Source organism: Pungitius pungitius, chromosome 14 (genome assembly GCF_949316345.1).
Source record: "Pungitius pungitius chromosome 14, fPunPun2.1, whole genome shotgun sequence".
In the NCBI taxonomy this organism is placed as follows: domain Eukaryota; kingdom Metazoa; phylum Chordata; class Actinopteri; order Perciformes; family Gasterosteidae; genus Pungitius; species Pungitius pungitius.
In genome coordinates, this window is record NC_084913.1 from 11,071,387 (window position 1) to 11,097,393 (window position 26,007).

At 43.1% G+C, this 26,007-nt stretch overlaps 2 protein-coding genes and 1 gene segment (V, D, J or C); 2 read left to right on the forward strand and 1 right to left on the reverse strand.

The window, feature by feature from the left end:
• Positions 1–3,059: 3,059 nt before the first annotated feature.
• LOC119228121 (immunoglobulin lambda constant 1-like) lies at positions 3,060–4,885 on the forward strand (the record flags this gene model as incomplete). The annotated part of the segment is given in 2 exon segments: positions 3,060–3,258; positions 3,990–4,885. Coding segments are annotated over 2 exon segments (522 nt in total), but the record flags the coding sequence as incomplete, so codon positions are not given.
• Positions 4,886–7,567: 2,682 nt separating this feature from the next.
• On the reverse strand, positions 7,568–17,288 carry LOC119227328 (serine/threonine-protein kinase PAK 2-like). Of its 4 annotated transcripts, none has more exons than XM_037486034.2 (15): positions 17,123–17,288; positions 12,582–12,775; positions 12,398–12,504; positions 11,875–12,022; positions 11,770–11,786; positions 11,546–11,659; positions 11,250–11,373; positions 11,078–11,141; positions 10,926–10,974; positions 10,302–10,414; positions 10,100–10,217; positions 9,767–9,866; positions 9,456–9,652; positions 8,853–8,990; positions 7,568–8,364 (listed from the first exon to the last, which is right to left on the reverse strand). In XM_037486034.2, exons 2-15 carry the CDS (start codon positions 12,757–12,759, stop codon positions 8,278–8,280), a joined length of 1,554 nt encoding a protein of 517 aa, XP_037341931.2. In that variant the 5' UTR covers positions 12,760–12,775; positions 17,123–17,288; the 3' UTR covers positions 7,568–8,277. The 4 variants fall into 4 exon arrangements, with proteins under 4 accessions (XP_037341931.2, XP_037341933.2, XP_037341932.2 ...); XM_037486036.2 differs by lacking the exon at positions 17,123–17,288 and adding an exon at positions 16,946–17,103; XM_037486035.2 differs by lacking the exon at positions 17,123–17,288 and adding an exon at positions 14,382–14,661.
• Positions 17,289–17,537: 249 nt separating this feature from the next.
• Positions 17,538–25,778, forward strand: hltf (helicase-like transcription factor). Of its 2 annotated transcripts, XM_062557498.1 has the most exons (25): positions 17,538–17,669; positions 17,948–18,158; positions 18,260–18,426; positions 18,545–18,687; positions 18,816–18,892; positions 19,023–19,094; positions 19,464–19,655; positions 19,892–19,966; positions 20,055–20,115; positions 20,236–20,302; positions 20,566–20,624; positions 20,747–20,794; positions 20,957–21,055; positions 21,145–21,242; positions 21,504–21,647; positions 21,839–21,971; positions 22,256–22,391; positions 22,654–22,833; positions 23,164–23,279; positions 23,678–23,859; positions 23,974–24,096; positions 24,229–24,341; positions 24,575–24,755; positions 25,001–25,081; positions 25,380–25,778. In XM_062557498.1, the coding sequence occupies exons 2-25, from the start codon at positions 17,961–17,963 to the stop codon at positions 25,521–25,523; spliced, it is 2,889 nt and encodes a 962-aa protein (XP_062413482.1). In that variant the 5' UTR covers positions 17,538–17,669; positions 17,948–17,960; the 3' UTR covers positions 25,524–25,778. The 2 variants fall into 2 exon arrangements, with proteins under 2 accessions (XP_062413482.1, XP_037341930.2); XM_037486033.2 differs by having other exon boundaries at positions 17,538–18,158.
• Positions 25,779–26,007: the final 229 nt, after the last annotated feature.

The following is a 26,007-nucleotide window of genomic DNA, read 5'->3' on the forward strand; positions in this document are numbered from 1 at the left end:
ACGGGGACCCTGGCGAGAGCGAGGATCGATGCGGATGAAGCTGTGAGGCAAAAATAAGCTACTGTGTCTCAACCCCACCACCTGGTAAATACAAATAATCAATAAAGACTTTCAAGATGGCTTTGTAAAACATCGACAACAAAAGCTGTGAAGGAGCACCATGATCTCCTGTCAGTGTCGCTCTGTAAATGATTAAAAAATGAGGATCAGCATAAGAGAGGTTCCCTATGCTGCCCTTAAGCTGTGTACTCCCTGTTACTACTTGTTGTATTGTTATCTTTATCCATAAATGCAACTGAGTTACTTGAATGTAAAAGAGTATCAAACAATACAGACATTAGATATCTCTTTAAAAAAGAAAATTCTTGTTGGACCATAACTTCTAATGTAGCTGATTTGTGATTTGGAGCTCTACTGATACTTATGAAACGATAATAATTCAAACAGAAAAATATGTTTGAATTATTATCGTTTCATAAGTATCAGTAGAGCTCCAAATCACAAATCAGCTACATTAGAAGTTATGGTCCAACAAGAATATAACCTCCTCTAATAATTCTGACTGAACTGTCATATAGAAGCGTGTCTGAGTCTGCTTCTGTTTTATTGGATTCATTGGGTATTTTCTAAGGAATGAAATACATATTTTGTTTCTGTTTGGACTGTTTCATAAGGAACCATAATTAGAGCTACAATTGAAAAATTTATTTATATATACATCAGAAGTTATCGTCCAACGAGAAGCAAACCTCCCCTAATAATTCCTAGAGACTGAAAAAAATGATATTTTAGTTCATATGTCTGTGAGTGTGCTTCTGTTTTATTGGATTCATTGGGTTCTGCTTGATGACTCTCGTGTTGTGTTCACTGGACCATGTTTTCCTCACCACAGTCTCTCCACCAACCCTCTGCACCTGCAGCAGGCCGATTTCACTCCTATCAAAGTGAAGGAGGTTTTTGTACGGCTTCAAATCACTGTGTGAACACGAAGTTCCCATGGTCACCAAGACAGAAGAAATTTCCAACATCGTCAGCCTCAACCCCACTGATGGTTAAAGTGTAGTCAGAACCAGAACGACTGCCACTGAATCGAGGAGCAGTTCCAGGGAAGCGAGTTGATGATCTGTATATGAGAAGTTTTGGAGCCTGTCCAGGTTTCTGAAGGTACCAACTGAGATCATCATCAATATCTGAACTCCCCGTGGCGCTGATGGTCACAGTCCCTTTGAGACGGACGGCCTTGGAAGCGTCTGTCTGAGTCAGGAATTTGTTGGCAGAAGTGTCTGAAATAAGAAATGAAATATAAACATTGATAAGAAATGACACTTGGCTCACAATAAAGAGCAGCAGTTTAAATTATAATAGAAACAAGACAAAAACATCTGTCAGATAAGTTTTCTAAATCTCTCACCATGGCACAGAAGACCCAACAAGACAATTATTGACCACATCGTGCTGGTGCAGTTTTCAGTGTGCGTGCATGAAAAACTGTGTCAGGAGAACTTAAAACAGTGAGGAGCAGTGAGGCATTGAAATAATGCAAAATCAAGTTTCAAAGGCAAACACACAGCTGCCCTTGTGAAAGTGAAAAAGTTCAGATGAGGCGGAGTGACAGTTCATCCTTGAGTGAAGAGTCAAAACCTCTCTGAGATGTTTCCTTGTTTCCTAACGGTTTCTCTTTTTTAACCATTTTTTAAAATGTTCCATTTCTCTTTAACATGTGAAGCCTCCAGTTTCTGTCAAATGGATCCGTGTTGAACACAATTCACCTGAAACTGATTCATTTTGATTTCCCTCCACTGCATCCCAAAAGACAAAGATGATGTGTCTGTTGAGGGTCTACTCTCTGATACTTCATGTTAGTTTAATGAAAGAAAATACATCTGTTAAAGTTAACAGGTTCATTATCATATTTCAGTGAGTGTCTGTACGATTGTGCTTTGGGTGACTGAGCTGATCTTCAGGTGAGCAGTGGTGCACATCAGAATCTCCAGTTTGGGAGGCTGTTCTGGTTTCTGCAGGTACTGAGATCATCATCATCAACTCTCTCTCCTTCACCATAGAGTCACACATGGGTTGCACGTTCATCCTACAAAAGAAGAACAATGTCCAAACAAAGCCGCTTTAATGTTTGTCAGTTGCTGTAGAGTGAAACGTATCAAACTAGTGTCTCGCCCTCAATGTAGCCGGCCAACATCAGCAGGGAAACCATCACATCTTCATCATGGAAGTATCACGTCTGTAGGTGAGCACGTGTCGTCTCTTTACTGAATACCGCCCTCTTTGGTCTAAATGGGAGAATGTAATTAAATATGAATCGTTCATATCACGGATCAATAATAAGATTAGAAACCCCAATAAAACCTATTCTTTGTTAGGAATAATTTCCTCACATTCTTTCCTTGTTTTTTGTACGACTTTGTGGCTTTTCTCCTCCATCGTGTCTCGTCTTGGTTGGTTGTTGTTTGTTGGTTGTTTCTCTTTATAGTTGATTCTTTTTTTGTCGGTTTGTGCATCGTCGTCATTTTACAAATGTGTGGTGGTTGTTTGCAGATGAGGATGGTGATCAGAGTCATGGTGCTGGTGGTTCCTGCAGTGTTGAAGTCACATGACTATAAACCTTCTCAGTTCCCTGGAGGATCAGCTGACGATGCAACGCCTCGTCTCTGAGGAAATGATTTCACTGCTGTGCAAAGAGTGAGGGCAACGTGGGACACCAAACCAGGAGGAATACTGCTCGCTTCAACCACATGACCTTAGTAGAATAGAAAGAAATAGTTACATCAGAAGAGAAGATGAAGATTTAAGGATTTTTGTGTTCCCATTGGTTGGTATCATGTGTGTGTTTGTCTGCCTTCAATTTTCTGACAGTTAACTGTGAATGAAAAACGTATTTCTGCTCAGAACGACTTTATTAAATATAACTATTTATAATATTTATTTTGAATTAATTTAACAAATTATTGTGCGATATAAAACGGTGAAAAACTGACTTTGTTACAAAGAGACCATAATCGTTTCTTTAGCAGGTTTTGAAATAAAAATATGAAATAAATTAATTTAAATTAAATGCTTATTTCAGTTCGTATCAGCAGAGAAGCATTTTATTCTTAAGGAAGCATACGTTGTTTCAAAAAGTATTGAGTTTTTCAGCAGATAGAAGCTTGTTCACGCAGCAGGAGGTTTTTGTACAGCCGCTCAATGGGTTTGTGTCACTGTGGTACACGTTTGGTGGAGGAACAACACTCTTCATTGACTGTAAGTACCACTGATTCTTATTTTAAAACAAATATAGAAAATGTAACTTGAAACTCAAATTAGTTTCAGTGTTTGTAGGTTGGTCAATAATTTTTTCTTATTTTATCATTTTGACCTCACCAACTAAGAACCTTTCCTACATTTAAAGTGAATCTTTCTTGTGTGTCATTTTATTATAAAGAGAGAATAAATAACTATTTCTACAGGTTATACTCTGTTTTTAACAAAAACAAATTCTTTGACTGTTTGAAAAAAGTAACATTTTGTCAATCAAGACTTTTTATTCTGTAAAAAAGGAAAATATTATTTTAAAATGTCAACTATTTTGATGATTTAAAATGTGATGTGGATTTCTGTGCAACAAAGATGTGATTTTATCAGTAAATGCAGCTTATCTTCATGTTCACAGATCATTGATTTTCCATTTAGTGAAAAGGAAGTGAAAGAGACAGATGAAGTTTTAGCTGTATTTATGTTTTCAAACTGTGTTTTAACAGAAGAAATCAGTGAAAGTTATTGTGTAGAAAACCCTCATGAATAATTGTCATTGATAACCCTTTAGGTAACATTTACACTTGAATGATGTGGCCGATGGTCTGATACAGAGTGATTTAAGACTGCAACTGGAACGCAACCTATTCGGTTTTATTCCATCAAATATAAGAAATCAACAGAATGTGATTTTTATTCATTTTAAAATGTAATTTTAATCCCCCCTCTCTCTCCTCCAGCGGGTGTGGTGCGGCCCACCCTGACCGTCCTCCCCCCCTCCACAGAGGAGCTGCAGCAGGGCACAGCCACACTGGTGTGTCTGGCCAGTGGCGGCTTCCCCTCAGCCTGGAGTCTGAGCTGGAAGCTGCGGGGCAGCAGCACCTCCTCGGGGGTGTCACACAGCCAGGAGTTCCTGGGGGGGGACGGCCGCTACAGCTGGAGCAGCACCCTGAGCCTCACTGCTGACCAGTGGAGGGGGGCGGGCTCAGTGAGCTGTGAGGCGGCTCTGAATGGACAGAGCCCTGTCACTCAAACCCTGGACCCTGACCGCTGCTCAGAGTAGAGCTTCAGCAACACTTCCTGTGTGGAAATGATGCAGCTTTTATGGTGGATGTGATGGTTACACATCTCCTCTGTTTCTCAGCTCTCCAGAGTTTGTTGCTTTCTGCACATCTTCTGCATATTCTTCTTTTTGTTTACTACTTTTAAAGTTAATCTGAATTAAAGATGGTTTTTCACTCCACGACAAATTGGTGGTTCATCAAAAATGTGATTACTATAAATAAAAAGGATTATAATGATTCAGTGTCTTTGTATTTATTTTAACACATTCTGATATTTTCTAAAGAATGAAATACATATTTTGTTTCTGTTTGGACTGTTTCATAAGGAACCATAATTAGAGCTACAATTGAAAGATTACTTTATATATACATCAGAAGTTATCGTCCAACGAAAATCAAACCTCCCCTAATAATTCCTAGAGACTGAAAAAAATGATATTTTAGTTCATATGTCTGTGAGTCTGCTTCTGTTTTATTGGATTCATTGGGTTCTGCTTGATGACTCTCATGTTGTGTTCACTGGACCATGTTTTTCTCACCACAGTCTCTCCACCAACCCTCTGCACCTGCAGCAGGAGGTTTTTGTACGGATTCAAATCACTGTGTGAACACTCCATCTCCATGGGCACCAAGACAGTAGTAATTTCCAACATCGTCAGCCTCAACCCCACTGATGGTTAAAGTGTAGTCAGAACCAGAACGACTGCCACTGAATCGAGGAGCAGTTCCAAGGAAGCGAGATGATGACCAGTATATGAGAAGTTTTGGAGCCTGTCCAGGTTTCTGAAGGTACCAACTGAGATCAGGACCAATATCTGAACTCCCCGTGGCGCTGATGGTCACAGTCCCTTTGAGACGGACGGCCTTGGAAGCGTCTGTCTGAGTCAGGAATTTGTTGGCAGAAGTGTCTGAAATAAGAAATGAAATATTAACATTGATAAGAAATGACACTTGGCTCACAATAAAGAGCAGCAGTTTAAATTTTAATAGAAACAAGACAAAAACATCTGTCGGATAAGTTTTCTAAATCTCTTACCATGGCACAGAAGACCCAACAAGACAATTATTGACCACATCGTGCTGGTGCAGTTTTCAGTGTGCGTGCATGAAAAACTGTGTCAGGAGAACTTAAAACAGTGAGGAGCAGTGAGGCATTGAAATAATGCAAAATCAAGTTTCAAAGGCAAACACACAGCTGCCCTTGTGAAAGTGAAAAAGTTCAGATGAGGCGGAGTGACAGTTCATCCTTGAGTGAAGAGTCAAAACCTCTCTGAGATGTTTCCTTGTTTCCATTTCTCTTTAACATGTGAAGCCCACAGTTTCTGTCAAATGGATCCACGTTGAACACAATTCACCTGAAACTGATTCATTTTGATTTCCCTCCACTGCATCCTAAAAGACAAGATGATGTGTCTGTTGAGGGTCTACTCTCTGATTCTTCATGTTAGTTTAATGAAAGAAAATACATCTGTTAAAGTTAACAGGTTCATTATTTAATCTACAAATGTACAACCAAGTAGTTTACTTCACAGAGTTTACTTTAAAAAGCAATGAATGTCCACGATTGAACATCTGCAACTGTAAAGGACGAAAGACCTGAATGTGAGGAACATCTAAGTTTCACTTTGCCTTTGACTGGGGGGGGATTTCAGTGAGTGTCTGTACAGGTTGAAGCTGCACAAAAGCAACATGTAGTTTGCAGTCTCATTTGAGTATTTTTACCCTGTAGTCTTGTGTGCATAGGCCCAACATTGTAGTGATCTTCTGGAACCTCAGCTTGGACTCCACTGATCAGAGGTTCTGTTTCAGATCTACTGCTGCTGAGATGACTGGACGTAGTAAAGGACTAAAACAGCAGTTTGGGAGGCTGTTCTGGTTTCTGCAGGTACCGAGATCATCTTCAACCTTCTCTCCTACACCATATTTACAAATGGGTTGCATGTCGAACCTACAAGAGAATAATGTCCTCTCTGTGTAATATATGAAGAATGTGAATACCAACCTATTTGTTTAAAATGGGAGAATGTAAATACATTTTGAGATTAACAACCCATGACCAGCAAAAGACCCCCTATTCTGTTTTAGTAATAATTTCCTCAGACTTTGTCTTTTGTACGACTTTGTGGTTTTCCTCATCCATCGTACCTTGTCTTGGTTGTTAAGTTTCTCTTTGTAGTCGATTATTTTTTATGTCGGATTGTGCATCAGTCTGTCATTTTACAAATGTGTGCTGGTTGTTTGTTGCTTGTTGAGTTTGTTCTTATTGGATGTTACTTGTGATTGTAGCGGTGTGACTTTCTACCCGCTGGGGTCCATAATCCTGGTAGGCCCGTTCAATGATCCAGACTCAAGCCTTAAGTCCACCTTTAATAATAATTTACATACTGTGGATGATATTCAAAGCCAGAGGTTGTTGGTTTCATGATTAACAACAACACAATCTGTTAGAACGCGACCAGTCACACAAAACATGTAACTGGAAGGTGTTTTCCAGCCCGTTGAAAGTATTAACGAGTCTGTGTGTTTGTGTCCAACCTGTTGAGTACCATACGAGTGGGTTTAATATCAAACATCTGTTTAAGGCAGTTCAAAGGCTTTTAAGCACATTTTCTAAAACTGGAAATAGAGGTAAAAAAAAAACATCTCATTTAGTACTCAAAGCAGGTCAAAACACAACCTCCAAACACTGCTCGACTCGATGGACTCAGGCTTATCAACACATTTTATGCTTTGGAGTCATTACATAATTCAGGGAACTGAGGATGAATTGGTACAGAAATCTGTGAACACATCCAACAAAGAAAAACTTACTTTTTAAAAGCTGTTAAAAAAAAAGAAAAAAAGAACAAAACATAATATAAAAAAAATTCAAAGTCTCCAGTTCAACGCATTCAGAAACACAATTTCACACCGTTTTTGTGTGAGACACACACCAACGGTAAGGCATCTATTGTAAAAGCTAAAGCTAATGACAAACAAAACATCTAGAAGAAAGGTGAGTGTTCAGATGGGTTTGCATAGTGTGCAGAGGACCCTGCACGGACAGTTTGACAGCAGAGGTGTGTGAGGCCTGAGTCAAGTTTATCAATGATAGTGTATTTGGGTGCCTGGTAACGGCTGCCTCCTACTCTGCTGTTTTTGGAAGAGTTGAATGTTTCATGTACAACAGCTTGAATCACATTCCTTTTACTGGAATGGTTTCATTTCCAGTGACGTTGAGGGCGAATAAGGACATACTGATTTGGTTTCCCCCCCCCCCCCCTGCAAAAAGGCTGCATTGTCCGATGGTGTGGGCTGCAGTACATCACAGTATTGGGACACTTTAGATTTCCACTCCACTTTCAAAGCTATTTTACCCAGCAAGGATGCATGTGTGTAACCACACAAACAGCAAAAGCAGGAACCAGTTGCAAAGGTTCCAGTCTCTCCACACTCCAAAGTTCTTGTGATATTGGAAAATATCTCAAGTGGTGGACAAGTTTGCTCATGTCAGAAAATTACACCAGATAGAAGAAAAAAATGCTCAAAATAAAAGCAACTTTATCAAAGACTAATTCCCCAATCAAATGAGCATTATTGACTTATTCACCTGCTGCAGGTAATGCATATAAATAGTATGATAATGAACTCATTTATTGAAGCATGTTTTGACAACAGCTCAACAAAAAAACAATAATCCAGTGACAGCCGAGCTGCTGATAAGATCCTTTGTGGATATGGCCCCTGATGTGTAAACAATCGCGAACCTTTGCAACAGTGAAACCTCATTCCTTATATGCATACCGTAATAAGTAACCAACCAGTGTCAACATCAACAACACACACCCTTGCTCTGGCTGCAACACGTAGAATACACATTATGGCGGTATGCGGCTTTAGAACAAGGCACAAGTAGGAATGATAAATCTGGCATCGGCACAGGGGTTATGTGGCATCAGGTCTCGCGGTTCGGAGTGACTGGGATTTAACGGTTGCTCCTCATGGCCTCCTTGGCTGCCAGGATGAGCGGAGTGAGGCTGGACAGAGGCTTGGCCAGCTTCAGGAATGGGTGCTGCAGACAGACGGACGAAACACAAGGAATAACGTGTTGACAAATCAAGTGCTTTTTCTGGAGTAACTCACATCAGTTACCTACAAACCGTACGAAGGAAACAACGTTAGTTCTCTAAACGCAGACTTTTTCAAGAGGTTATCTTTGATTTAAGGATATTGAAATGGATATTTTCCAGTATTTTGTAGACCAGGATGTGTCGTTTTTCTTTGCGTCATAAATGGTTTAATGATTTTGTTTGCTTTGGGGACGTTGGTCGGACAAACCACAGTTAATGAGAGCACATTTGGCTCTCAATAATCTTATTGGGCATTTCTCATAACTTTTAAAAACAATTCTTAGACAAGAACAAAACAATTTAATGATAAATAATGATCAACGACCTGCAGATTAATTGACAATGAAAATAATCTTCAGCAGCAGCCCCAACATGTGTTACTCTTTTAAGAGGAATACATTGATTTATTGAGTGTGTATTCTCCTTTTACCTGCAGCAGTTCTCTCCCTGATCCTCGTTTCTCCACATCCATCTCCAGACAGCGGGACAGGAAGGATCTGAAGACAGGAGACAGCTTCTCCGGACTCTGCAGCTCAGGAGTCCCATTGGTGGCGATTAAATATAAGGCCTAAATCGAGCATAATATCATGGTGAGAAAAGCAATCTTGAAGTAATCCAGCTACCGATCAGTGTTTCCACCCATGTTTACAGCTTTATCTGTCCGCATGATATAACGTTAGGGGAAGCTTTCTTGACTTGAGTTAAATGGGATCTCACTCTTACTACAATGGCCGAAAATCGACCCCTTCAAGACAACTAAGGTCATTAATAAGTATGGTTTTCCATTATAAAGCTAAAGCATTTCCTGCTCCCAGCATTTTGGATTTGAGGAGTTTATTTTTTTGTGCCTAACAATAATTCAGATTAAATATATTTATGCCAGCAACTTGAAGGCCAGGAAATAATTAATACTGAGAGGGCATTTATCTAATATTTTATAAATGTAAAATACAAATTGAACAAAAAATGTATGGTATTGAAAAAAAAAAAAAAAAGAAAGCCGGCCGTCCATTGTTTCTTCCAACACACTCACCCTGAGAGGGTTCTCGTTGAGATATGGAGGCTCTCCCTCCACCATCTCTATGGCCATGATCCCCAGAGACCAAATGTCCACTTTGGGCCCGTAGGCTTTCCTGGTCACCACCTCTGGAGCCATCCAGTACGGGGTCCCCACCATGGTGCTACGTTTGCTCTGCTCCGGAGTGATCTGGGCGCAGAAGCCAAAGTCGGCTGCGAGGAGAGGGAAAGAAAACGTGGCCGTAGATCAGATATGTGCAACATTCAAATGTACAATCTACAAGCGTTTGTGAATCTGTGCATGTTTGCACGCAGTCTCTCCCTCACTGAGTTTGACTGATCCGTCCATGCCCAGCAATACGTTGTCACTCTTGATGTCTCGGTGGATGACCTGGTTGGCGTGAAGAAACTCCAGAGCCTGGAGGACCTGGACGCAGAGAGGGAGTAGTGTTAGGACTCCCAAAAGCAAGTGGGAGGAGAGGCCTATTCACTCCTTTTCTTTCACAATATTCCACTGACCTACAGGTGGCATCAATGTACAAAGCCCCCCCCCCCCCAGCAATTTCCCAACAAAAAGTATGGAAGACGAAGAAGATTTCAACATAGTAAACATTCAGACACTTTGACGGGTCTCGCTGGAAGGTTTATAGAGAATCCTACTTCTCTGCAGACTGCTGCGATCTGAGCCTCGTCCATACACGTCTCCGTCACAACATCGGTTAGGGAGCCACCAGCCAGATACTCCATCACCACAAACAGCTCGTCTCCTACGAGGAAACTAAAAAACACACAGAGTCATATCCACAAAGCAGTGAACTGGGAGCTCTGGATGTGTGCCGTGGGTCTGTCTGTGTAGCGTTACCTATCTACGAAGTTGACAATGTTGGGATTCTTCATCTCCTTCATGACCAGGATCTCGTTGATAATCAGCTCCTTCTTCGGCTGCTTCTGCAAGTTGATCTGTTTGATGGCCACCTGCAGAACACAACACGCTGTCAAAGTGGTACCACCTATACAGGCCCAAGCCATGTGGGTAATTACGAGGTAAATGGTTAGCTTCTGGAAATCTGCAGTCAAATTTGGAAGGTGTCCAGTTCTCAAGAGAAAAGTGATAGCCAAATTCATTATTTGTATGTATTTTGAATGGAGATATTCTTGAAAGACAAATGTAACTTTCTTTCCAAGAAAAAAATACACTATATTGAAATAGCTAACATTAAATTGATGCGACTACAATAATATAAAAAATCCGCACTAAATCTACAGTTATTTATTTCAGTTATTGTTAAAAAGTACTCCTTCTATTCCTTCCAACGTTCTCTTTTTTCAATACAGCTGCAACATTAAAAGGGGACACATTGTGCTCATTTCCAAGTTCATATTCATTTTTGTTTTAGACCGTGTCTACGGCTCAAACAAAATGTTCAAAAACAGAACTGTGTTGCTAGGGAACAACTGGCAGATACAAAAGGGGAAGTAACCTTACCTCTTGTCCTGTGGCGACATCTATGGCTGTATAAACTGTGCCAGAGGCCCTGAAACAGCAAGAGGTGGAATAACCTTTAATAATCTCCCCAACAAAAAACATCAAATCCCTGCTGATTGTCAATATTCACGTTATGCTTAACTGGCACTCACCCCTGGCCGATCTTCTCATAGCGAGTGTATTTCTTCTTAGGATCTCCAATGCTGACAATAGTCCCTAAGAATCGTAAAAAATAAAAAAATAGCTCGGTCAGCTCTACCGGAGACAAAAATAGTATGTGGCTTTGCCTTAGATGCGCCATTTCCGGTGTGGATCTGTACATACGGAGCTTCTCCATGATCTCCTCGTCGGTCATCTTGCCGCCCTTTTTCTTCTGTCTGTCAGCCGCCCTCGAGGCACCGTCTACCTCTGGCGCTGGGAGTGGGTCTATCACCGACCTGGTGTACACCTGACACAACATAAAGGGGGGCAACATTTCAGGATCACTGACTTTCTTACATTTATCGGTCTGCAAATGCAAATTGTAATTCAGCTCACTGTGAAATAATTAAGTATTTATTTAGCATACAGTGAGAAAAAAGTATTGTAGTTTCCTAAGTTTTCCTTATCTTTCTACTCACTGATTTTGTGTGTTCTGGCCGTGGCGCCACCACTGGAGGGGGTGTGTCGTCATCATCGTCATCGTCACCATCTTTGCCACCCGATTGTGAGGCCGCTGTACCCTGCTTGCCTGGCTGCAATACCAAACATAAGGAGGTTGAATGGACATTCGGACTATACGTAGAAATACATTCCATGTAATGTTGTGAACGGAAGCCGGGGGGTTATGAACCGATCTGCTCACCGACTGAGAGTCTTTATCTGAAAGAGATAAAGTGCAAGGACAGATTAGTCTGCGCCGTTACAACTTTAGACTTTTATTTATATGTTGCGCAAAAGAAAAACTCACCCGAGGCGGAAAAACTGAGGTATTTCTGTTTTCCACTGGTGGAGTCGTAAAACTTGAGGATGTCGAGAACGGCCTGAGGATTCTGTTTCTGTTCCGATTTACTAATGTTGGAGGTTTGAAGAAGACGGGCCCACTGCTCCGGCATGCCCTGGACAGACACACACACACACACACACACACACAGTCAAACGCATGTAGAGATCTACCCAGAAAGAGACCGAAAGTGTTAAGGTTGCACACAGGGGAGCTCTTGTAGTCGCAGTTATCTTACAGCCCATGATAACTGACCGTGTTTCCCCTACCATTATAACACGGCAGTTCCACACTGACATTAAAATGGCACAAATAAGTTTGTGTGGCAGAGAAGACCAGACTACCCCGTTTGGACAACTACTTGTTACCAAGCAACAACTCACGCATCAGTAGGCAGGATATTTGTTAAAGTGTTTTAAATGGTAAAAACTCAATTGAATAAATCAGTTGCATTCTTCTCTTGAAAAATATAAAATAAAATAATACTTACAGTGAACTCTCCAGTGACTGAATCAAAGCCCACATGGATGGTGTGTTCAAAGTCTGAGGGGGAGGAGATCTCAGGTCTGTCCTTGTCCCGGTCCTTCTTCCTGCCTCCTGCAGGTAAAGGTCAAAGGTCAATGTCTTGGCCATCCATAGCGATGTGTGATTTTATATGTGTTTATGTCTCGTACCTTTCTCTGAGGCAAACATGGAGATAATCTTATTTCTGGGCTTTTTCTCCTCAGGCACAGACGGCAGGGGCCGAGAGTTGTGATTGGCCGACTGGGGGTCCTTGGCTCCTCCTCCTTGGCTGCTCATCCTGACAGGGGGGGCGGGGGGCTTGTCCTCACACACTCCGCTGTCACACATCTACACACAGGTACACCTGCACAGGCGGAATAAGATGCACAAATGACCACGCGTAAAAAGAAACGTAAAGCTATACATGACAACCCAAAATGCTACTCACAAACAGCTGTAAAAGCCTAGCCTCCATTACAGAGAAGCACATTTGAACTAACTAAACACAAACCGGTAAGAAACACTCACACAGACCAAACTAATCCATCCATGCAGCAATGTGTGGGTCGCTGCCGAGTGTCGGAGCAAAGGGAACAGAGTGTGAACAGGAAGCGAGACTGAATGAGCAAAGTGACGTGTTGAGTCTCGTTCATGGTAACATGAATGAGGAAGGAAAAGAGGTAGAGAGAGAGACACAGAGAGGGGCAAAGAGAGAGAGAGACGGACAGAAGGACAGACAGAGGCAAAGAGAGATGGACACAGAGAGAGAGACACTAACAATGTAATGACAACTGGAGTTGAAGGGAGTGAATATCTGCCCAAAGCTGAACCGGCTGGTGTGAAACGTCAGAAATAATGAGGTCGACAACAGTCTGTGCTTAAGTGCAATCATGAAGTACTTATACTTAACTTGAATAACTTGATCCTTTGATACGTAATACTTCCACTTTTCTACATGTGAAACACAATGCACTGTTGTGTATCAAACCAGTGGTTTGCTCATGTTTTTTTTTTGTTGTAACAATGGAATATTTTCTGTATTATGGTTCCTGATACCAGTATTTCTCCAAACAGTGACATGCTCAGTGTTATCCATTACCCTAATATGGCGCGCCCCACACACACACACACACACACACACACACACACACACACACACACACACACACACCAAAGCAACTGCTCCAAGCGTTGCAGAGCAAGCAGTTCAGTCGAGTGTGCTGCAGTCTGCATTCTTGTTGACGTCACAGACAGGAAAAAGGAAGCAAACACAGGTTTCCTCACATCCCCGTCCTCACTGACACGCCACATAACACGAAACCCGGAGAGCAGACGTGGCTCTGGGGCAGCAGGACGCCTTCGACACACATTGAGCTTCCTCCCGCCTCGGACACAAAACTAGTGGAATCAGGAAGAAGAAGGGAGAATGTTTTGCCCTCATCTTAAAAAGAGACCCGGCTGCGCCTTTGGCCTCCCAGACCGAACGGTGTTCCATAGCGACTTGGTGAAATGTTAGGAATCCCCCAGTGTTTGGTTGCCGCTGTGTACAGAACAAAAACGAAATACACTACGAGCATGCACGTGCATGTTTTCGTCTTCCATGCAGCATTAAGGAACTACAGCTCCACTCTCTTGTGCAACCCTGTGTTGTACAATGCTAGTTAAGGAACCTTGAATCCGTGGCGATATCTATACACAGATTCCTGTCCTTAACACATTAACCACATTAAGCTGTGTCCAATCTTCGGGACAGAAGCCCTAACTTGTCTCAAGGTTAAGTTATTACGCTCCCTGTTTTCCCCCACACAGTAGATCACGTCACCTGATCAGAAAATTCACATCCAGGTAAAAACACGACCTCATCCGCTGGTCCGAACACTGAACGGCACGTTTCTCCTGTGGCCTTTTGCGCTCAAAACGTCTTTTCAATGCCCTTGCCGCCTTCATTCGAGCAATGTGTGAGTACTCACCTGTTTGTTGCCTCTTCTGCGTCTTACAGAAGACCACGTAACCAATAAAAAAGGGTTGTTTTCCCAGCGAGAGTTTGCACCTCTTTCTCGAGTGCTCATCTATCTACTTAGCTCCACCGCTTCCCGCTACCTCTCTGCCTCTCATCTGAGGGCAAGTCGTAGCAGGCCGCTTCATTCCGCTGCCATCGCAGATGGGACAAGTGTATTCCTGTTCCGACAGGGTAAAATTAGACCCAGTCCAGCCTCAATGTGTACTTTCAAAGTCACTGAGTGTAGGGGGTGGGTGTGTGTTGGACTGAATATTGGATGTGGGCCAGGCTGAGGCACGTTGTCTCTCAGTAGGAATTCCACAGCTGCAGGGGTTGGGCCAGATCTACTGTCTCTCACACACACACACACACACACACACACACACACACACACACACGCACACAGCCAACAGGGACTCCATTGTCAGCACTCGAACATCCTTCAAGCGCAGCAGAAAACCTTTAACGACTATGAAGAGAACACAAAGGGGCAAATCGACAGCACCACAGGCTACATACTTGTGTGTTTGTATAGGTGCACAGACCCCAGCAGCACTTATAGGATTAACAGATTAATCAGCTAGCTTGTTCACAATCCGATCATCTTAAGGAAAGGTTTGCCATTTGGAGGGAAATTGGGCGACACATTCAGTTCAGAGTTGTATGTGACGACTGATTCTGCTCTCATGTCTTGGGGGGAGTTAGTAGCAGGAGCAGGAGACATTGAGAAAGAAGAACTAAAAAAAAAAAAAAAGAGCAATTCTGCATTCTTACAAAAGGCGCCAAACCATTTCACCCAGTTATGGTCCTGGCATTTAAAAAGATTAAACAACTCATTGAATTAATTGGCGAATCAGAGCTTTTTAACATCTGACATGCACATTGATTTAAATGGGAACGCGAGCAAAAAAGTGTAATTTGTCCAACAATAGTGAAAAAATACTAAGACGTTGAATTTGTAATACACAGAAAAGTAGCCAGTTCTGGCATTTTTCACTCAAACTTAACAGATTCTAAAATGTGTTATTGCAGCTTTCTCTCAGCTGAATAGTTGATTAACAGACTCATCGTTTCAGCTCTTTTGCTGATGCATTTTCAATCGCGGGCTGAACCGTTCCTTCACATTCCCGTCTCTGTGCTCTTATATACACGTTTCAGATTCATTCCCCCGGTCCTTGAGTGCTTGCTTTGCACGCAGACTATTTCAGTCCCCAGACGGCGTCTTGTGGCATTTCTCATCTGTTCACTATTCACAGAAGAGGGCTTTTCTGTCACCAGTCACACCTCTCTGTTTTTCATCATTTCTATTCCTCATTCCGTGCTCTCTCGCTACATCGGAACACTTTCTATTCCCTGTGGCTGGTGGCCATCAAGGGAAGCCCACTTCCTCATCCTGGCACTCCCCGAGCGCCACAGGGTCACGAGCCGCCCAACCAGAACGCAGAGACGCAGCCATCGAGCTGTTTACAGGAAGTGGACAGCGGGCCTTTTGTGTTCAGCTTCTATAAAAGGAAATTGTGCGGAGGACTTCCTGGAAGGAGTGATGAAGCCGACACACACAGACACACACGTACATACTCCAACCCCTTTCATTCACTGGCACAGAAGCAGACAGGCCGGCTGGAAGAAGAAAAAAAAAAAAGAACACACACATTTGTGTGTATACGTGCACACGGACTCCCTCTACAGTCAGCACACTGATTATGGGTCTGGCAGCGAATAAAGCGTAAACACACTGCCCAGCTGCACACCCACTCTCTAACACCTTATCCTGTTATTCAAACAGCTGCCGCAGCCCTGGGTCAACATTCCCATGACACACATCACCCACCCTGAAGGCCCAGGAAGCTGTCAGAACTTTGCAGTTGGCCGGGTACAAAAACAAATAAACAAATAAAACTTCAGCTTCAGGGCTCACAGTGAAAAGTCTGTTAGTTGTAGGGAGCGGTGCATGAATGGCTGGTTTCTGTACCCGTCTTGGCTGAGGAATCACAGTCACTGGTTTACACGCTGATGTGCAGCACTTTTCATATTTAAAGCGGTAGGAAGCATTTAGCATACTTAGAGAGTACTTAAGAGTACATTCGTTCTGCACACATTCAACTGTATGTGTGTTGTGTTAACTACGGGTCTGTGCCAAACAACTTGAAGTGACGGAGACTTCTGCTTTATTCAATAACCTTCCATCAAACCCACTTTAGAGCAGTGCAGAGGCCCACTCCAGGGAACTAGGCCGGACTCCACTGTCTGTTACACACGTTTTACTACTTTACTACAGCGGCACCGTTGCCACTTTGGTTTAACTTGCATGACACACATCCCACTGGTGTGAGGTTATTGATCTCGCGCCTGCTTTAACGTTAGTTCGTTTTACTTTACGGCTCCTTAACAATCATGGAAGAAACAGCCATTCGGTCTGATCGCTCTCTGTGCATAAATGAAGTTAACAGGATTTCAAAAGGTTACCAAAATAGGCGACTCGCATGTATGAACCGACTCGTCGGCTGTGTTTAGAGGACCAAATGTAACACTCACCGGTTGCTGTCAACCGCAAAGAAAGAACTCAACCGCACTCCGGCCAAAACAGACAAAAGTCCGCCCCGTCACCGAAGATTTTCACTCCGTTAAGGCCCCAGTTCTCGCTGAGATAAAACAAATCTCGCCGAAGGTGTGGGAAAAAAAACAACTAATATCGACTTTAATCTCACTCACTTGTTTCCCGTGTATCTCGCCAAGTACCCTCCGAGTGGCTCCTTGTTTGGCCCGGGGAGGAACTTGGAAAGGAAGCGGAACGTCGTAAAAAATCAACCGAGGAATCTGAATCTCGCAGTTGCCGTAGTGCTCAGTGGGCTAAACGCAAAGGGCGCGTAAAGTGCAGTTGGTAAAAAGTGCTAGTCGGACTGTAAAAACAGACGGACACAAAATCGGAAACCAGGTAACTCTGATTTCAGAATAAAACGTGTTTGAAAACAACACATTTCACCTGCAAATAATATCTTAGAAGGGGAAACTCCGAAATAAAGAGATTTAATGGGGCCTTCTTTCTCAGCATTCCAGTCCTTATAATAATTCTCAAGGCACATGATCACATTCAAATATCGAATTCATTCTCAAAGTCAACACCGGAAGTTACACATCAACGGCTGTTGACTTGACACAAGCAAAACAATAGAACAAACATCAGCAACAGCAGCGCGACAGAAACACCACACTATTCACTCTCTAAAAGTCGACAATCGTCAAGGAGAAGATCCATAGCGTATGACCACCCAATAACTCAAACCCGCAGTTAGCAATCATTAGTATCAACTAAGCTATCGCTGATGCTACACATTCACGTTAGCCAGCCGTAGCGTGCATTGAACGTTAACGTCTTTCGGGGGACGCTTGGTTCGCTAGCTTTGCTTTTCACTTAACGTTACATTCAACGTGGAAATGCAATAAGCAGTGTGTTACTGTGAAGTGCCTCTACCTGCAGCCCATTTAACACAACTTTTCTAAATCTCCGTTTAACAAAGTCTGTCTTCCTACGTGCAGGGAGGAGGGGGAGATGTCGTCCCGTTGGTGGCGGTTCGGCTGGGACAGGCACAGCGAGGTGGACCTCTTCTCGGACCGCACTGACCCCGATGCGGAGACCCTCTCTCAGGCCATCAGGGCCGCAGCTTCCGAGGAGCCGGACGCCGATGGCAGCGTGCTGTTCGGCCACCTGCAGGGCACGGTGGTCGGCCTTAGATACTACACGGGGCTGGTGAGGATACCTCAGCTACTCGTCCACAGAGTAAAACTACGCAGTGCAGGAAGGTAGAGGTGGTGAAACCTCACAATCCTCCCGTCTTCCTCGCTTTACAGGTGAATCGAGGTGAAATGGTGGGTTTGGTGAGACAGCCCCAGAATCAATACGACCCCAATGCAGTGATGGTCGCCAACATTTATGGCAACCAAGTGGGTCACATCAAGCGGGAGCTGGCAGCAGCTATGGCCCACATCATGGATAACAATTTGGCTAAAGTTGAGGGGTGAGTGGATTTTGTTATTGGCATTACAGTGTCATTTCCTGCTCACATGTTGCATGTCGCAATATGATTATTCTCACCGTGTCATTATTCTTGTTTTGCTTTCTCACTCCTGTGTCAGGGTGGTACACTCGGGTACGAAAAACTCCTTCAACATGCCCTTGATGCTGTCGTTCTGGGGGCGAGAGGAAAACAAAAAGGCAGTGATGGAAAGCATGGCCCGTCGCGGATATAAGCTCAACATGGGAGGAGGCAAAGCATCAGGTACATCAAGCACACTCAACCATCCCATCTCACTCCTAGCGGATGTCTCCACATCCATCCACAACTAAGCTAAAGGTTTCAGGGTTTATTTCATCCACTTACGCCTTTTATTATTTGTGTGGTTTTAGGTTCAAATCCAAATAGTCAAGGTGCTTGTGCATTGCCATCTAAAAAAGGCTTGACCATCCCACTAACTGCAGCGGAGGTAATCTACTTGACTTTAGTAAATTATATATAAACTTGTCTGAAACAAACACTTAGTTCATTATCAGATAATTGCAATCACTGTTTGCAATTATTTCTAATCATTGTGAAATCGATTTTCTTTCTTTCAGCTGAAGAATGCATTTGACAACCTCTTTGATGACTTGATGGAGAGTGAAGATGGAGAGAAGCAAGCTTCTGAGGTGCATATTTATCCTGTTCATCCATCTTTATTTTATGTGCAAGTATTCCGATTATGGTCAGAGTTTAGTCTAACATCTTATTACCATCATGACAAAGATGTCAAAGTGTCATTGTTATTATTCTTTATACGTTTTTAATTTTACTCTAATATTGAACACATTGTTGGTAACCTGGTCTGAGATATGTCAGCAATCTGAGCATCCCTCAGACCTCAATGTATCCCTGAATGTACCTCCTCTTTCTTGCTGCAGTTTATGGAGAAAAACTAATGCTCACCTTCGAGATGCCTCCCTCCTGCACCCAGAAATAGTTTTTGTCTGTGTCTTAGTGCAGCTTTATGGTGAAGATGCGGCTCTCTTTCCCTGCAGTCTGTGGGCACTCGTCTCCTGCCTCACCAGAAGCAGGCGCTGTCCTGGATGTGTGCGCGGGAAAACAAGTCTGCGCTGCCACCTTTCTGGGAGAGGAGGGGCGAGCTCTACTATAACCGCCTCACATGTTTCTCTGCCAAAGAAATACCAGAGAGAATCCGGGGGGGGATTCTGGCAGATGACATGGGGCTGGTGAGAAACATGCACTGTTATATGATGTCATTACTATTTACAACAATATGCTTATTGGTATATTTGGTACTGTGTGTGTGTGTGTGTGTGTGTGTGTGTGAGAGGCAGGATAAGAGAATATTTCAAACACCACTCATCAAAGCTTATTATTATTCTTTTACCAGAGTAGTAGGCTTCACACTGCAGATATCTAAGCGCACATGAATTAATACCAAACCCCTGTTTTTGTTTTCCAGGGAAAAACTCTGACGACCATTGCTCTGATTCTCACCAACTTTCACAAAGGAAAGCCTCTGCCTTTGGAGAAATGTGTACGCAAAGCTGTGTGAATGCTATTTTCAATCAGTGTGGTTGACCTCATCGTCAGCCATCATAAAGTGTTTTTTGACATGTGTGCAGGATGAGCAGCCTTCACCGTTTAAAGCCAAAACTAAACCTGAGATGGCCTCCAAACTGCCTGGTAATAGTTATTTTTTATCTTCTTTCTTTTCATATTCAGACTTTCTTCATTCCTGTGTGTGCTCTTGGATGCCAAGGACAAACTAAAAAGCACTAACCATGGACATCACTTTTGTTTCAGGAAGCACCAGTGCAGGCAGTGGATCAGGCTCTAGTGATGCAGCAGCTTGTTCGATGCCCTCAACCCTGTACGTGCTGTTTAACTCCGTTTGGCACTGATAATATTGTCTGTGATACGTTTTTCTAGATTCCGGCTGCATAATTTGCTCATGTGTAGAGGTGGGTCCCTGGTAGCTCTTTAGTCCTTAATGCAGCTCGCCAGATTCCAATCTAACCTGCATCTCTAACTGGACATATTTCCATAAATTCAGTGGATCTACAGTTACAAGTTTGCACCTATTATGTATTCTTATTCTGTGCATATATACTGATGTGCTCGTGTCGGGATCAGTTCTCAGGTGGATGTTATCTGTGCTGATTCAGCCGACGTAGGGAACAAGTCGGAGAACAGTAAGAACTGACTTTCATCTCCATATTCACCACCTTTGAGGTGTGAATAAAGCTCTATGCCTTTTTTTCTGACATCGCTCTTGTGGCTTACATACTTTTCCCCCTGACTTCTCCACTTACAGGTACCAGCAAAGGAAAGAAAAAGGCCACCAAGCGAAAGCCCATTAATGGTAGCAGCCCAGCCTTTATATCTGTAAATGTGGAATCTATAAATCATGTGGGAATTTTGTTTTTTGTTGGGGGGGGGCATAACTTAATGCTGTTATTATTTACCTTGCATAAAATCGTTATCACCATTCCCCGTGAGCTACAAATGTGTGATTTATGTGCAGAGGCCTCTACATTTATTGAGGATCTGGACTTTGCTGCAGCACTCGGTGGCACAGCCAATACAAGCCTAAGGAAGAAGAAAACTGCCACTCTGACACCAAGTGAGTTCCAGCAGTGTCCATACTAGTTTTTGGAGATGAAAAAGGAAAAGTTGTTGAATTGGAAACAAATGTGTACATTCTTTTTGAAGGTGCCTGCGTGGACTTCTCTATGGCTGAAAGTGCAGATGACTTGTCAGTAAGAACAACTCTCATCATCTGCCCCCTCTCTGTGATCAGCAACTGGCTGGTAGGAATACAGCATTACACTTCCATTACTCTACCTTCCATCACTGTAAATCACGAGCGTCTGCAGGGCCACATTGAACAGCAGGAAAATCAAGTTCTTAACATGCTTTTATGTTTATATCTATTGTTGCTTGTCACTGGAAGTTGGCAAACATAATTCTGTGATTTGCCAATGCTTCTAACTGCTCTGTTCAATGCTAGTTTTCCATCCCCAATGTCAGCCATGTCATGTTGTATCCTCTGTCTTTGTGTGTCTGTGCAGGACCAGTTTGAGCAGCACGTACGTGCTGACGTAAAGCTAAACGTGTATCTGTATTACGGCGCAGAGCGTAATCGGAGCAAGACCTTTCTGTCCTCTCAGGATGTGGTCATCACAACCTACAACGTCCTCTCTGCCGATTTTGGGGTGAGTGTAGAACGGTCACACGCATATCTGTACCTGTAAGGCTTTCAAAAGTGTTCCCCTAGGAAGGAAAACATGGCTTCAGACAAAGGTGTTGTATGGAATCACTCTATAGTCCTCATTAATGGTCAGTATTCTCTTGGGGGATCATTTGCTTATCTTTTTTATAATATAATGGTTTGTTTACTTCTCAGAATAAGAGTCCTCTCCATGGGGTCAAGTGGTTGAGGGTCGTGCTGGACGAAGGACACGTCGTACGAAACCCTAATGCACAGATGAGTAAGGCGGTGCTTGACCTGAAAGCTCAGCGCCGCTGGATATTGTCAGGTATACTTGCTCTATAACACACACACACACACACACACACACAAAGACAGTCCAAATAATAAGAGCACAATGGTACCTGATCTGTCAGCTCGATTATTAGTGCTACTGTCATCCCGCCACACAATTCTCAAGTCAGTGAGATATTATCACAGTACCTAATCGTCTCCACCACAAATACTTATTTTTCAACGACTTAACAAAGTACAAACAAATTTAACAGCATTAATATTAAGGGAATAACGGCATGTTTACGTGTGTGTGTGTTAATTCTGCCCTGCCACCAGGTACTCCTATCCAGAACAGTGTGAAGGACCTGTGGATGCTGCTGGCCTTCCTGCGGCTGAAGCCCTTCGATACCAGGGAGTGGTGGAACAGAGTGATCCAGAGACCCGTCACTCAAGGAGACCGAGCCGGCCTGCAGTGCGTGCTCCCAAATGTTACATCCCACTGCTGCAATGTAGTAATACGACTCCAGAGAGCGGCGTCAGTTTGAGGGAAATCAGTCGAGCGTCTCAGTTGTGAAATGCCAACGATATTCAAAAATCTCAATTGATCCTGTTGTAACTGTTTGCTATTTTCTAAGCTAGCTAGATGCGTTAACAAACTCTGGTGATTCTCCAGTTTAAGAACCGGGCTGGTAATGCAATATTTGTAACTCTCTGACGATGCTGTCCATTGAAAGGAACCTTCAGACCCTGGTGAAGTGCATCACCCTGCGGCGGACCAAGGGCAGCGAGGTGAACGGGCGCCCCCTGGTGTCTCTGCCTGAGAAGACGGTGTGTGTGGAGCAGGTGGAGCTGAGCCAGTCGGAGAGAGAGGAGTACGAGCTGGCTCGCAACGAGGGCAGGAGTACCATCGCCAGGTACGTGTATGCCTGTCGGAATGGAAATTGTATATTCCTAATATGCATTTTATATTCTAAGCAAGCTGTTTTATAACTTCCAGAGTTTGCCTCGTTTAACTTGTGAATCAGCTGACACACATATCCTCTTGTTCTTGCTACCAAACAACACGTTTGTGCACGTGCACACATGTTTGAACAAATGAAGGGTTGGAATATGAGGCCGTTTGGACAGAACATATGGCTGTTGATAAATGTCTGTTATATGTTACAGCCATGTTACGTTGCTCCGTGTAAACAGCTGCGTATTGCTGCAAGTTATTGTAAATGTGTTTGTGTGTGCGTGTGTAGATACGTGACTGAAGGGACAGTCTTGAGGAACTACGCTGACGTGTTGGCCATCCTGATGAGGCTTCGACAGCACTGCTGCCACCCTGATCTGCTGGCAAAAGCCTCCTCAGACCTGGGTAAGACCTGCAGTGGGATGTAAGGCTCATGCACTGACTGAACAATGTGGAGAAAAGCTTCTGAAGCCCTGCAGTCACTTCAGTTCTGGGGATTCTTTTATCTATTTGGATACTTGGGTTTAGCTCTTGTACAGCCCATTGTACAAGAGCTAATACACAGTCCTGAGAGAGGTTCCAATTATTGAAAACACCTGTGTGAGTGTGAGTGCACAGCCAAGAGTTTCATTCTGTATAAAATGTATGTAATCCTAGATTATAAACTTGCCTTAATGTTATTACAAAACTCCACATTCCCCAAATGAAAGAAGTCGTGGCGTTTGTGTGCTCAATCGCAGCTCCAGCCTCAATACATGTGTTCATTGTCCCATGTAAATGCATCAAGTATTTTTTGCCTGTAGCCGCTGCAGCCACACCTGCGGAGATGCGGGAGCGTCTGATAGAGAAGCTGCGGCTTGTGTTGGCCAGCGGCTCTGATGAGGAGTGCTCGGTCTGTCTGGATTCGGTGCACCTGCCCGTCATCACGCACTGCGCCCACGTGTACTGCCGGCCCTGCATCGCGCAGGTTATCAGCAGTGAGCAGGTAACGCGCTGCCTTTCGCAGGAACTGGTTTCTAATTGAATTGTTGAGTTTTCCGCTCCATCGATTATATAGCTAATCATCAACGTGTGGGTGTGTGTGTGTTGTTGCGCATAGGAAACAGCGCGCTGTCCTCTCTGTCGCAGTGAGATCAAGGCTAGTGAACTGGTGGAGTTTCCACAGGAGGAAATGGAGGAAGAGAAAAGTACAAACCCTGATAAGTGGAGGACCAGCTCAAAGGTACAGCTGCAAATACTGACAATGCAGTTAAAAACATAAAAACCTTGTTTTACAGCCTATGCCTCTATGCCCCTTCTTCATTGCAGCCCTGTTTTTCCTCCTCTGAAGTGACTGTTTGTTTTATCGCTGCAGGTTCAGGCGCTGATGGGAAACTTGCTCAGGCTGCGATGTGAGGACGGCAGCATTAAGTCATTGATCGTCTCACAGTTTACACGCTTCCTCACCATACTGGAGACTCCGCTCAGGTAAAACACACATTCACAGTAAAGGTTCAGGAGGAGCTGCTTAAAAGAGGTCAATACATTTAGTTTCGTGAAGTGTTTTACCTTTGGTTAAAAAATAAGCATTCACAATCATTTGGATCATAAATTATAACTTATAAAGTGTTGCTCTTAAGTTTTTGAAATTCTTGTTGTCCAGGTTTAGATACCTTTTTAATTCAAACTATCGGGACGTTGTCCTCTCTTCTCTTTACCAGAAAGCATGGTTTCAGTTTTGTGCGTTTAGATGGCACCATGAGCCAAAAGAAGAGGACTCGAGTGATCCAGGAGTTTCAGAGCGCTGCAGCAGACAGCCCTGCCATCATGCTTCTGTCACTCAAAGCTGGAGGGGTGGGGCTTAACTTGACTGCCGCCTCGCACGTGTTCTTCATGGACCCTGTAAGTGCAGATTTTGGCCAGGAAGCAACAAAACATTTTTATTTCATTTTATGTAAACAAAACATAAAATTGTAGAAGCAGGGAAGAAGAACCGAAACAAATAGTTTAGATTGTGAACATTTTCTAATAACTAAATTGATCACAAGAAACCCCTGAAAATAAATAAATAGGAGAGATGCTAAGGTGGACTCAGGGGGAAGGGAATTGTTAACTGCGTGTCTGCTTCCTTGTGCCTGTGTGTTTAGGCCTGGAATCCAGCTACAGAGGAACAGTGTATCGACCGCTGCCACCGCCTGGGACAGACTAGGAAAGTGTTCGTCACAAAGGTAAGTAATCGAATACTAAACCGTTTGTTTTGGGGGTTATTTGTATTGAGGTCTGCAGTGAAAGCTAACTGAATTTCTTGTTGGTGGAATCACATGTTCCTTTGTTGGTTTGCACTGCAAGACAAATGTTTAGGTTCCTGTCGGTCAAAAGTGTTTTTAAAGATCTAAAATGTTTAAATTATCTACGTAATACATTCTTAGAAGGACATTCATAATTAAATACAAGGTAAATAAGAAAAATCTGACTGAAACATTTTGGCATGAATCTTTATTTATATTTTGTGTTTTACGGCTGCAGTTCATTGTGAAAAGTTCAGTGGAGGAGAACATGGTGAAGATCCAGAGGCAGAAGCAGGACCTGGTGGAGAAGGATTTTGGTTCCAAAAACCCTGATAGGAAAACGTCTCGTATGGATGATATCAAAGCGCTGATGGAGATGTAGAAGTACCGTTCCCATGTGGATACATCAGTTGCCAGAGTTCTTTGGCTCCAGCAGTTCACATCTCAACGGGGGCAGTGATCCTTTTTTGTACACAGTCAATTTGCAATTTACATTTAGAAATGTTTAAACAGTATGATTTATTTTTCCCCGCAGTCTCTGGATTGGATTGGAAATGTTAATGTACACAAGCACCTTTAAGAACTCACCTGTTTAACTGAAAACAGGAAATTAAAGAGACATCCATTTCTTACAAAATCAAACAATTATTACGTGCTGCTTTTCTGTTGTAATGTTACAAGTCTGACAAACTAAGACATCCTTAGGTGCCAGTAGTTGTCCCATCGATTATTGGATTCGATGAATCAGTATTTCATGGAGAAGAAAATAAAAATACAAAAGGGATGGATAACAGGTTCTTTATTAGCGCTTCTACAAGAATGAACAGTTAACAGCTAGGTGACAGGACAGAGCTAAACTAAAATGA